Source organism: Chanodichthys erythropterus, chromosome 11 (assembly GCF_024489055.1).
Source record: "Chanodichthys erythropterus isolate Z2021 chromosome 11, ASM2448905v1, whole genome shotgun sequence".
NCBI lineage: Eukaryota > Metazoa > Chordata > Actinopteri > Cypriniformes > Xenocyprididae > Chanodichthys > Chanodichthys erythropterus.
Window position 1 is genome coordinate 2,689,809 of NC_090231.1, and position 13,514 is coordinate 2,703,322.

Here is a 13,514-nt window from a genome sequence, read left to right on the forward strand (position 1 = left end):
GGCATCAAAATGTGGGGGCAGACATCCTGTCGAGATTCCACCCAGAGGTGGTGAAGCTCATTTGGAAAAACTTCAGTTCTGCAGAAGTTGACCTATTTGCTTCGAAAAAAAAAACCATCTCTTTGCCCACTGTGGTGCTCTCTGACTCATCCAGCCCCTCTGGGGTTGGATGCCATGGTGCAGACGTGGCCGAGGTTACATCTGTACACATTTTCCCTGATCGCTATTCTCCCAGGAGTTCTGGAGAGGGTTCGCCGGGACAGAGTACATCTCATACCGATAGCCCCGTTCTGGCCGACCCGAGTTTGATTTGCAGACCTAGTGTCTCTTCTAGATGGCTCCCCCATAGAGATCCCCATCAGACAGGACCTTCTGTCTCAAGCGGGTGGCATGATAATTCACCTCCGCCTCGAGTTGTGGAAACTGCGGGCTTGGCCTCTGAGGGGGCTACGCTCATAGAATCCGGTCTCCCAACTGAGGTTGTCGAGACCATACTCTACTCCAGAGCTCCCTCCACGAGAAAGCTATACACATGTAAATGGAAGATGTTTTCTACTTGCTGTAGATAATGTCAGCTGAACCTGTTCCACTCTATCAGTCTTGTGCTGCAGTTTCTCCAAGAATAAATCTTGGATGGTTTATCTCCTTCTACCTTGAAGGTTTATATAGCAGCTATTTCCGCATATCATGCTCCTGTGGGGGACTCTTCTGTGGGAAGAGACCCCCTATTTATACGCTTTCTCTGTGGTTCCCAGAGGCTGAGGCTTTCTGTGCGTACAAGAACTCCGGCCTGGGACTAGGCTATTGTGTTGGAAGGGTTAGCTAAGGCTCCCTTTGAACCATTAGAGGAGGCAATTTCATCTCTCAAAAGAATTGAAGAACTTCAAGCACTTTCCGTTGCTCCCTCATGTTTGGAATTTGCGCCTGGTATGGTCAGGGCTTTCCTGCATCTTAGACCTGGTTATATACCCAAGGTTCCCACCAACGTCCCAGGACCGATTGTACTGCAGGCCTTTTGTCCTCCTCCTTTTACTAATCCAGATCAGGAGAATGAGCAAGTGGGTGGTCGAGGCCATCTCTCTTGCTTATGAGTCCTCCGGACAGCCTTCACCCTTGGCTGTCCAGGCTCACTCTACTAGGGGTATGGCTGCCTCAAAAGCTTTGATCTCGGGGGTCCCCCTCAAAGAGATATGTGATGCGGCTGGGTGGCCCTCTCAGCATACCTTTTATTGGGTTTTACAACCTTGACTTGGGCACCACTCCGGGGTCCTCAGTGCTCTCGTCTTGATGATAACAGACAGGCACTTGGAATTATGGCGTAGTTGGGATAGTGTTCCCAAAGCACTCAATGCAGCGTCAATGTTCCCATGAAAGGGAACGTCTCGGGTTACGTCTGTAACCCTTGTTCCCTGAATAGGGAACAAGACGCTGCGTCGCCTAGCCATACTCCCCGCAAACCTGTGAGCGTCTTGCTTCAGCCAACCAGAAGCTGGTGTTCTTTGTTCTCAGGAGTGCTTTATAGTTTCCTGGTCCATGACGTCACCCGCTCTGACGTCCTGTCACCCTATTGGTCCAATTTCACAAGTGCGATTTCACGACGCAGAGGCGTTCCCAAAGCACTCAACACAGCATCTCGTTCCCTATTCAGAGAACAAGGGTTACAGACGTAACCCAAGACGTTTTCATAAAACGTCTTTATGACATATTCAATCAACATTAAATAATTAAGACATCACTAACAGGTTAAGTAAATATATACTGAATATACAATATTGGGCAAAGATGTATAAGAAAAGCTCCATTTTATAACATTAAGTGATATGTTGTTCACTTCCAACTTTTTAGTTGTTTTAATCGTTACACGGTTAAAGCATTGATTTGAAATTTACCAGAGTGCTGATAAGTTTCAGTAAGTTGCCCCTGTGTTGGGGTAGTTTTGGTCGTGATTAGGCAGGTTTTATTATGCAACCTACTGCAAAAAATGCTTTTCTTACTTAGAATTTTTGTTTTGTTTCCAGTCCAAATATCTAAAAATTCTTAGATCAAGAAGCATTTTCTTGACAAGTAAAAAATATTTTCTTATTTTCAGGAAAAATAAGTCAAAATTGAGTGAGTTTTTCCTTAAAACAAGCAAAATAACCTGCCAATGGGGTAAGCAAAATAATCTTAATCCAAACTGAAAACAAGATTATATATTTATATACTTATTTTTGGTTTGAAATAAGATTATATTATTCATTTTGATTTCCTGAGTAGTAAAAATGAAGATGATCGGTTCACGTGCCGCTACTACAGCGATCTGTCCCGACACATTAAAGAGCACCAAAACAACATTTATTATTTGTATTTTGTGATGACATTGACAGAATTTGAAAGCTAATTTAGTTTCTTATTGAAAATCACAATATTTTGTGATTATTGGATGGGAGAAGTTAAATAATGTTTAGTGAAGTTCAATAGGCATACAAAGGTCGATCTTGAGATTTGAGAATTGAGTTCAAGATGGTTAAAGATGAAAATTCGGGAAATCAATATTTTTGACCAAGCCATAATAATAATAATAATAATAATAATAATAATAAAAATGTATAAATCAAAACTCATAAGCAGTGCAATCTGAAATGATGAAGTAGAAACAAGGAAAACATACTCAGAATTCCACTGTAGGACCAACTGGAAATACTAAATGCTAATAATGCTAGAACTGCAAATAATGTCAAGAGTCAAACCCACACCTTGGCTGATGAAACCACGAGAACAGGCTGATTTCAGAATAATATTAGCATGCTACTCTCAATTTTGCCCTATAAAGCCATGGAGAAAAATAATAATAGTATGTTAGTATGTTATTTCAAGTTCAGCCACACATTTTTTCAAACCCTTTGCTACACTGACTGCCCTGCAAGCGACTTACAATACAAACTTGACATGGCAGCATGATTTGAGAAGTATTCTTTTACATGTTTCATAATTTCATATCTGCATTCATTTGGTAGCCTACTCTCAAATCACAAAACAGAGCAAAACCAACTGCTTGATTGTTTATATCACCAATATCACAATGATATCTATACTATTGTCAATGTTCTAAAATGTTAAATATGGACAATTAGGCATTAAAATCATGAAACTGTGAATCGTAAAATGCATTATACAAAAATATTGACTTGACTTTAATCTTGAATGTCTGCTTTTTAATAGACATTTCTAGTCATAGATCATTGCTGTATGCAAATATGTTAAGAAACATTCACCTTCTTATCTCACAGGAAACCGAGACTTCCACCACGCAGACCAACTCTTATTCATGGAGGACCTCCAAAACGATATCGTCTACATACAGAGAGAAAAGTGCTTGATGATCATGCAAAAGTCAGAAAATGGACTTATGGGATAAAAGACACCAGTAAACGAAAGAAAATTGTGCTGCTGGTGGGAGAGACCGGCGCTGGCAAGACGACTCTCATCAACACCATGGTCAACTACTTACTGGGAGTGAAGTTTGAAGAAGAACTATGGTATGAAATCACAGAAGAAGAAGCCAGAGACCAATCAGAATCACAAACATCTGAAATCACCATGTATGAGGTCTGTCCTGTAAAGAATCCTTTATCTCTCACCATCATCGATACTCCAGGATATGGAGACACTAGAGGACTGGAAAAAGATCTGGAAGTTGCTGAGAATTTATCAATGCTGTTTCAGAACAATGATGGAGTTTGTGAGATTGACGCTGTGTGTTTTGTGATTCAAGCATCTAAGAATCGTCTCTCAGACAGACAGCATTACATTATCAGTTCAATTCTGTCTTTGTTTGGAAAAGACATTGTGAACAACATTGTGTTTTTAATCACACACTCTGATGGTCTGCCATCCAAAAACGTCATTGGTGCCATTAATAAAGCTAAAATCCCCTGCAGACGAGACCACAATAACCAACCTGTTTATTTCTTATTCAACAATAGGCAGGCTGAAGCCCGTCACACTAAAGAACGTCTTATTCGTGCTCAAAGAGACGCCTGGGAAGACAGCATGGATGGCATGAAGGACTTCCTTCAGTCTCTGGATGAGAAGAACAGAAGAAGTTTAGAGTTGACTTCAAATGTCCTGATAGAGCGCATTCAATTTGAAGCGTCCATTTGCAACTTACAGCTGCGAGTTCAAGAGAAAGAGCTGAAAAAGGCTGAAAAAATTCAGATCCAGCAGGCAATAATGCAAAACAAGGATAAGATTGAGGAGTGTAAAAACTTCAACATTCACGTAAAAAAAACTGTCAAAATGAAGGTTCCTATTCAAAGTGCTTCATGGAAGCACAGGAAGGCGACGACCTGCACCGTCTGTGAGGAAAACTGCCATGAGTTTGACTGCTGGTGGGTTTCTGATCCCAGCAAATGTGAAGTCATGAAAAAAGGCTACTGCACCGTGTGCACAGGGAAGTGCCACCACAGCAAACACGTCAAAGAAAACAAAAAATATGTCATGAGCACCTCAAGCTTCATGATGGAATTTGACTCCATAAAAAAGGAATATGAAAAAGCTCAAGAACAAACCAAGACATATTTGGTTATAATGAAACATCTTGACAAAGATCTGAAGGAGATTGAGGACCAAAAGTCAATTCTTCTGCATGAAGCTTACAAGAACATCAAGAATCTGTCTCAGATCGCATTAAAGCCAGACTCGGCCTTCACTCTTCAGCATCTGGACTTCTTCATCCCCAGAGTGAGGGAGACTGGGAAAGAAGACTGGGTCAGAGAGCTGGAGGAAATGAGGAGAAAAGCTGTAGCTGAAGAAGCCAATAAAGATGCTCTGAGTTATCTGAGAGCCGGTCTGGCAAAACTTTTCCTTGGTGACAATCAATAAGCAGATGATTTCTGTACAAAGTAATTTTTACAGCATTTTTATATACCATGGGTTGACTTTTATTACAACTAACAGTCTTCAACTATATTGTTTTTGTAATACGAACGTCACATTAAAGATGTCTTGGACAATTTTTTGTCATGCCTTTATGAATTACTTTTTACATAGGCCACATTCACACTGTCAGTTTTTGGAATTGACAACCGCATTTACTCACATGTGTGAGTCTAGAAATGTCCCTTTCACACAGCAACTTACAGTAGCATCTCAAACACTGTCTGTATGAATGTGCAATGTGAGTTAAGCCAGTATTCTCTTACTGGTAACCAACAACAGTGACCATCATAATAATAAAGATGGAGATGTCCATCAAACTGAAAAGTCGTATCGCTTTTGACACGACAAAAGACCAACTGAACCGTGAGTTCATCCATCAAAACTTCATTAACCGACAGCAGCATCAATGTAAACGTGCCAGCTGGAGTCTTAAACCATTGCACTCGTGTCTCAAGTAAAATAATCGTAAATAACTGTACCCTGTAAATAGCCGTACTGCATGTGAACTTAACCATATTAGGGACTCAAACTGTAAAAAAAGTCAAAATGTGACAATAAAATACAGTTTTCCATTAAAACAGTAATATACCATAGAAAACAATGCATTCTGGGTAATTGTGACGAGCAGGGGTGGACAAGAGCTGTGAGGGAACGGTGATAACGAGTGTCAGCTGCGTGTTGCACCGGTCTCGTATCTCTCAAGAAGGAGCTCCGGAAGCATAAAAGGAGGAGCGACAACAGTGAAGAATGACAGAGGACCAGGCCTGGATTTATTTTATGGTTTTATAATGTTTGTGTGGATGGCAGACGTCTGTGAGGGACTGCCAGCGTTTTACTTTTGTTGTATGTTTATTTTGAATATTAATATTAAGTTATGTTTAATGTTCGCCAGTTCCCGCCTCCTTCTTCCCCTATCAACAAACTTTACTACAGTAATATTTGTCATTTTCCAGCCAGCAGTCAAATAAACACTAATGTTAAGAAGCCAAAGGTCAAACGCACAGCTAATCTCCATCATCGTGACCACCGCGGTTTTTTTCTAACCAGTGTGAAAGAGACTCAAAATACTCCGTCAATGTTGCACATACAATTAAGAGCTATGCACCATTTTAATCTGTGGAATATCTTCTTTTATTTGTGTACACTCAGAGTAAAAACAAAATGTTGTGCTTTTTGTAAAATAAAGAGAGCCATGTCAGAAGTCCGTTATTCAGCTCATTATCCGCTAATGCGGCCACGCCCACGGAGCGAGTGCTATTCAGACGCAAATTCAGAGGCAATACATATATACATCGTCGCAATCCTGTATTTATTGTCTTGAAAAGTGTTTATCTGGATGTTAAAGCCATGGTTAGCGACCTCTAGAAGATATGCCGTTAGTCCCTGGTTCCTGTTCTTCTTTAGATGAATTTGTGGACTAAAGGTGCACAGAGCGCCCTCCGGCTGCAAGTATGAATTGAAAACAGTATCCAGTGCTCATAGTGATGACAATAAATATTGAATAAATATTACTCCTCTGTATAGAAAATTGACATAAACATATAAGAATCCATCAATATTTCTCCAAATGTGCATGCTTTTAAGCTAAAAGTCTATATGAAATGCCATAGAGGTAACATAACTGTTCAGACACTTTGCATCACAGAAATACATTATATTTTAAAGAATATAATAGAATACCATTATTTTAAATTGTAATCATATTTCACAGTATTGCTGTTTTTTCTGTATGTTTGCTTTACACCATGATGAGCTTTGAGACATGATCAACAGAGGGTTTTTTCACAGCCTACCTGTCTGAAAGAGCTCATTATTTATGCAGGTCATTAGAGCTCTTTATGCGATTCTTTTGTCTTCTCAGGTGTAAATCACCCATTATTCATGATGATTCACACCTCCACGCATACTGTGTTTCTTGACAAAAAAGTGTCTTACAAAAATTTAAATCTCTCTATTGTTTTATATGAAGGAGTAGGCAGCATAATTTTTACCTCATTTTGAAGCAAAAACTCTAGTCTACAACCTCCAATACCCAGAAGTCTTGTGAACACAGATTTAATATATATTTTTTTGGCTTTATTTCAGTGACTTAAGTTTTTTGTTTTTTCAATAACCATGCATAAACGTTATTCCTTCAAAAATACAAACATGTACATACATGTTCCTCACATATTATTTGTAGCCTATTTTGTGCTGAATACAGTGTAATGACACTTTTTCCATTAATATGTTTATGAACATCTGAAAAAAGCACAAATGTCAGGGCATGTCAAAACTTCTCCAGGGCCCCAAAAATCCTCAGACCCCTGAGGGTTAAACAATAAATCATCAACATCTAAACATCTAAATCTTCTCAATAAGAGCTTCTGTAGACATATGAAAGAAATAAAGTCAATCTGGTTAGTAACAAGTAAAGCTGGTAATGCTGTTTGTAGAGTTGTTTAATCAAGTCAAGTCACCTTTATTTATACAGTACTTTTAACAATGCAGATTGTTTCAAAGCAGCTTTACAGTGATAACAGGTACAGAAGCTGCAGAAAAATGGTGTCATTGTCCAGCTTAAGTAAGTTCAGTATTGATTCATTCCATTGTAAAAATCATTAGTTATTAATTTAGTTTATTTATACAGCAGCTCTGGAGGAAACAGTGATGTCATCATCCAGCTCAGTTCAATTTGCATACAATGGTGTCAATGCAGGCAGACCAAAACATTGTTGTCAAAGGCGACAGCGGCAAGGAACCCAAACTCCATCAAGTGACAAATAAGTATAACAAACCTGTATCCTTGATCATTCAAATGCTAGACATTGAAATTGTGCTACTACTACTCTTGAGGTTGCTTATACAATGAGGTGGCTAAAACTGCTTCAGTACAGTATTCACGACACCAGCTGCAGTGTAATGCACATCGGCGCCAAATCGATAATAAATCTAAAAAATGCGATGATACCAGTATATCAGCTGTACCTGCATCAACTCGCTACCAGCTGATAGGGGCTGTATTCAAATAGTCCCATGTTTGTATACTTGAAGAGAGTAAAGTCTCTTATTTACATCATGTTTTTACAGCATTGAGCAATGAGACTAGTCAGAGGAGTCAGATCAGAAACCCGCTCAAAATGGCAGTTCTCATTGTTAGATTTTGCTGTATTTGGCCGTGCAGTCGTTTGGGTGGCTCGCCAATGTATTAAATTTCTCTAATACATAAAATAAGTAAGCTTGACCAGAGTTCTTGTGGGGAGAATAATTTATTGAAGGTAGTAGTGTAGCACAGTTCTTCAGCAGCGATGTTAGCGTGTCAGCCTTCAAAACATCTTAACCCAAAGTTCTGTCTGTGGGACAAAACTTTATACATAAAGACAAAAGGGTTACAAACAATAGAACACTGTTAGGACCTCCCACAGGAGATCGATCTACCCTGTGATCTGCTCTGAGCAATGCTGTTTCTTTGTCATTCACACCCATCAATTTCTGTGGGCCATACGTCTGTATGGGCCATTTGGTTCACACCTTTACAAACACAGAGTTGATTGCATCTGAGGCACAGTCACAATGTAAATGCATCTAACTAAAGATAATGAAAATACACATAATCTTTCAATCCCTCCTCTGATCATTTTTGATCATAAAACAAACTTCCATAAATCATGTATACAGCATGCTGCATACAGGTTTCATTACTTAATGTAATGACAGAATAAGTGTTTATGATGAAGACTGCATCCTCCTGAATGCTTGAGTCCTTTCTTATTTTGAAATTGTGGTCTTGAGGAAGTGGCGGATAGTGTTGTTTTCTGTGGATGTTCAGGCACGTTCAGCTAGGTGGCCAGTGCAGTGCGGTCTAGGCGTTGGACGTCTTTGGTCATCATCTGGAGTGCTGAAACACCTGCAATCACACAAAACAGAAAAGGGAAACGTATCTTGCCAAGGAAAATATTTTAATCAAATAACACTTAACTGCTTCTAAAACTGTCCCTATTTAATATTGGCAGGACACTACTGTGTTTATCAGTGGATGTATGTTTATGTCTTCGTCCTCAGGCGACAAGCTAGAGCCTAAAAACCCTAGTCCCGCCATTTCTGGACTCTGATAAACACTACTGCCATCTATCCCTCATCTCTAGGTAGATGTTTCAAATCCCACTGGCTCACGTCGATCCACTTTTCTTTTCTTTGCACCTTAACTGCTCCATCAGCTACCAAGAGATCCTGACGTGGGCTTTTCCACCTGGATTCTTTCATTGACCTCTGAGTTTTTTTAATTGTTACTCTACCATGGCCCCCCTTTGGAGCTGTCAAAACTTTATCCTTGGCATTGTGTACTGCCAGGCTGAGTCTTTCATCAGTTTGGACAAGGCTGTCAGATGTTAGATTTTCATTGGGCATGGGCCGGCCTGTGACATGTTCAAAGACGCTTAGTCCTGTTTTCCTGTGGTCATCCTCACTGCATTGGTCGTCTTCATGCAGTTCAACTCCATTTGTCATCAATGATGTTTTTTCTTTGTGCACTTCATTCTGCATCTCTTTACTGTCTGGTTGTCTGTCTTGCTCAAGTTGTCTTAATGCCGCTCTATGTGCACCTCTCTCCTTTACGGCTTGTTTAGCAGTACCGTCTACTAGGACATCATCTTTGGCTTCAGTTGTTGAAACATCTGTGTATGCTTTTACCTTTGGGATGGGGTCTTCATTTGTCTTATTTGCATACACATGGAGTACATCAGTTGTTGGATGAGATGTCACTAGTTGGTGCTGCAGAGAGAGGTTCTTCAGTTTTCCTGCGGCTCAAAAGCCTTCAGCAGAGTCTGCTTTTGCTTGTCTGTCAGCTGCTGAAACCTCTTCAACAAGTTGTCCTCATCATCACTTTGATGTGTTAAAATTAACTTGCAATCACGAACCCAGTGTCCTTCTTCGTTGCAGTACCTGCATCTTCCTTGACTTTTTGCTTTTGGGTATCTCACATATTCATGTTCTTCATACCCCGTTGTCCTGTTGTTGAATGACAAGGTTTTGGTTTGCAAAGCTCTGAGATTGACTTCCTGTGTTCTTTCAATCTTTGCTGACCATTCAACAATCTGCATGAATGCTGTTCCAATGCTGTCCCAGTCATCATACCTGATTTTAAGGGCTTTAGAAATCTCAGGTTTCAGTCCATTTACAAATGCGGTGTTAAGAGGCATTCCGGTATCTTTACTGAGATCATCATTGTTGTTCACACCGGCATATTCCAACCAAATTTGTATGAAGCGTTCTTCATACTCAGCAACACTTTCTCCTGTCTTGTGCATGCATGAGGTAATTTTAGCCCAATTAACTTCTGCAGGTTTCAGTTCAAACAAGAATGTTTGTACAGCTTCCCATCCAGCCTCAATGTTCGCTTGAGACTCACCAGTCCTTCTTTCAACAATTTCTGTTAATCTCTTTTGGTCATTGTCCCTTAAGTTCACATTAACAATCATCACTCCGTCTAGTGGGTGCAAATTGTAGATTTTCTGCAAACGCTGAAGAAATTGCCAAGCTTTCCGTGGTTGTTTGTACACATCTGGCAAATCTTTTGACCATTTGTCAACTTGCTCTGGAGTAGCTGGCTGGTATGTTCTGTGTGGAACATATTTCTTTACCACTTTTGTGACAGTTCAACTTCGTCGTTCACCATTTTCCTCATACTCCTCCTCATTGTCAATTTCAACTTCAGTCCTTCTGTTTTTGACAATTACAGGAGCAATCCTAACCTTCAAGTTGTCCTTTCTGATATCATCATGTGTGTTTACATCGCTGTCAGAGTTCACTGTGGAACTGTTGTCACTTTCTCTAAGCAGATAAAGGTCTTGATGATCCTCATTCTTCTGGAGATCACTGAATGGATAGAGAAACTCTTGTTCTGCTTTGCTGCTAGATCTTATGGAATGACTCTTTTTTCCAGAACAGTCTTTTGATTCCAATCGTTTGGAAAGCAAATTTAACAACTTGGTCTTCTCATTTAGTAGTCTTTCTTTGTCTTTCTTTTCATTCTGCAATTGTTCAACCAGTGCTCGAACCTTTGCTTTCTCTGCTTTGTTATCAAGTAGTAATTTGTCAGTCTCACACTTCTGTAGATGCTGTTGAATTTGTTTGACCAAAATTACAGACAAGCCATCTCTGTTTGTGTTTGCTCTTGAGCGCTGCATCTTTCCATAAGCCCTTTTAATGTCCGGCAAGGCCCATTGTCCATTCTCTGAGTGCCTAATGTTGTACTTCTGGCAGATGTCACCCTGGCACTTCCTTAGTCCCAGCCTTTTGTCCAAATATTCATTCAGATTTTCCATCATCTGATCAATAGTAACATTTGGAGGTTCTGTTCCATGTCTTTCTGTTGTTGGTCTCAATGCAGGGCCATTACCCTTGTTTCGTGCAGACTCAGCCATGGCAAGTACATGAGATGTACCCTCAGAGGTGTGAAACCGAACAAAAGGTGTTAGAGCCGTTAAGGTGCTTATTCAGATTTAAATTCTCAGAAATCTTTTAGACTGACCATTTCAGATACACAGACAAATCAAACATGTTTCCAAAATACAAAATTGTGCATTATGGACTCTACTTGTACTCCTAACAAGTTTTAAATATTACTGTTAAGACAAAACATTCATTTTCAGGCTAATTTCCTTGTTTCATTTCTGAAAACTTCTGACTGAAAAGACTTGTTCTATTCTTTTTGATTCCTACATACTCAAGAGAACAGGGCCAAGCTATAAACCTTATATCTATAGCTTCTACAGTCTCAGGAGAATGGACTAAATCATTTAAAAGGTTCCTACAGACTCATAAGAAAGGCCCAAGCCTTGTACTACATATCTATGGCTCCTACAGTCTCATGAGAATGGACTAAACCTTTTTCTTAAATTATTCTTACAGACTTAAGAGAAAAGGGCCAAGCTATAAACGTTATTTCTATAGCTCCTACAGTCTCAGAAGAATGAACTAAACATTTAAAAGGTTCCTACAGACTCACAAGAAAGGCCCAAGCCTAAAATTCTCAACAGTGCTACACTGTATGTGACTACACCAAATGAGGACATTTGAGACAGAATCCAGTTGATTCAAATAAATTGTGTCCACAGATGCAGTCTGTTGATCTTCAACATAAAAACTGTAGAATCTCCAAGACTTTTGTGTTCACTTCTTGTTGCAGTTGGTGAGTTCTCTTCTTGTCAGTCTCTCCTGGCTGGCTCGCCAAATTGTTAGATTTTGCTGTATTTGGCCGTGCAGTCGTTTGGGTGGCTCGCCAATGTATTAGATTTCTCTAATACATAAAATAAGTAAGCTTGACCAGAGTTCTTGTGGGGAGAAGAATTTATTGAAGGTAGTAGTGTAGCACAGTTCTTCAGCAGCGATGTTAGCGTGTCAGCCTTCAAAACATCTTAACCCAAAGTTCTGTCTGTGGGACAAAACTTTATACATGAAGACAAAAGGGTTACAAACAATAGAACACTGTTAGGACCTCCCACATGAGATCGATCTACCCTGTGATCTGCTCTGAGCAATGCTGTTTCTTTGTCATTCACACCCATCAATTTCTGTGGGCCATACGTCTGTATGGGCCATTTGGTTCACACCTTTACAAACACAGAGTTGATTGCATCTGAGGCACAGTCACAATGTAAATGCATCTAACTAAAGATAATGAAAATACACATAATCTTTCATCATTTAGCACTTGCTCACTGACTGCATTCATCCACACCCCCGTGAATCATTTCACTATAACCAACAAAGTGTAGACATGATGTAAATAAGAGATTCATTATGCCCTGTAGGCAGCTTCATTGATTATAATGGGAGTTTCGAAAGAATGCAGAACGCTGTGTCCTCGCCATGAGATGAAGTGAGTGACTGTTTCAGCAAGCGCTGAATTATAACACTTTATTATTAAACACTAGTTAAGCACTTTATTTCTACTTTTCAAATATTTTCTTCATTTTTTTATGGAAAATACATGTCTTTCCGATCTGATATGTGACTGCAAGAGGCGGAATCGAACTCGGGTCGATTGCGTCCAAAGTTAATTCCACGTGCCATACATACAGCTTACAACACAACAGACATTGAAAGATGCATGCCTTTTTAAATCTTGTTTGGACCAACCAGACATTGGTGGGCATTACTGCCATCTGCCTTGTAGTGTCTTGTCTTGTTTGCTGTGTATCTAGTTCCAGTCCTGTCCTGCAAACAGAGCTTCTCTCCACTTACTCTCCCTGCCTAGCAGCAAGACTAGTACAGTGTCTGAGATATCTGAGTGTATGGTCAGTTGTGCATAGAGTACCTGCCTGGCCATCGCTGCTATCCTCTGTTCTCACTTTGCACTGCCATAACTGCTCTCCAGCTTACTGTAATCTTGAGCTAGTTACAGTGGCTGCTCTTCCTGCTTGCCTGTAAGAGTGCAACATTCCCTGCCTGTTTGGACAGTGTTCACATCATTTTCAAGCTGTATTATAGACACCGTTCTATGGTTAAAGCATTGATTGGATTATTACATGCCTTTCAGTCATATTAATTTACATTTCAGCAAATTGCTCTTTCTGATGTTAATTCATATTTATTTTGTGCTAGAACTATAGTAA

At 39.8% G+C, this 13,514-nt stretch overlaps 1 protein-coding gene and 1 pseudogene across 1 annotated transcript; one reads left to right on the forward strand and one right to left on the reverse strand.

The window, feature by feature from the left end:
• Positions 1-1,050: 1,050 nt before the first annotated feature.
• LOC137030200 (uncharacterized) lies at positions 1,051-4,863 on the forward strand. The gene is made up of 2 exons (XM_067400383.1): positions 1,051-1,141; positions 3,245-4,863. The coding sequence occupies exons 1-2, from the start codon at positions 1,051-1,053 to the stop codon at positions 4,861-4,863; spliced, it is 1,710 nt and encodes a 569-aa protein (XP_067256484.1).
• A 4,823-nt stretch (positions 4,864-9,686) lies between these two features.
• Positions 9,687-11,321, reverse strand: LOC137030380 (uncharacterized; annotated as a pseudogene).
• Positions 11,322-13,514: the final 2,193 nt, after the last annotated feature.

Excerpts from the sequence above, each read along its gene's own strand:
- LOC137030200 (XM_067400383.1), top strand. The coding sequence starts at position 1,051 with ATGAGCAAGTGGGTGGTCGAGGCCATCTCTCTTGCTTATGAGTCCTCC. Across the intron at positions 1,142-3,244 it reads CCAGGCTCACTCTACTAGGG|AAACATTCACCTTCTTATCT; the intron begins GTATGGCTGCCT and ends AAATATGTTAAG.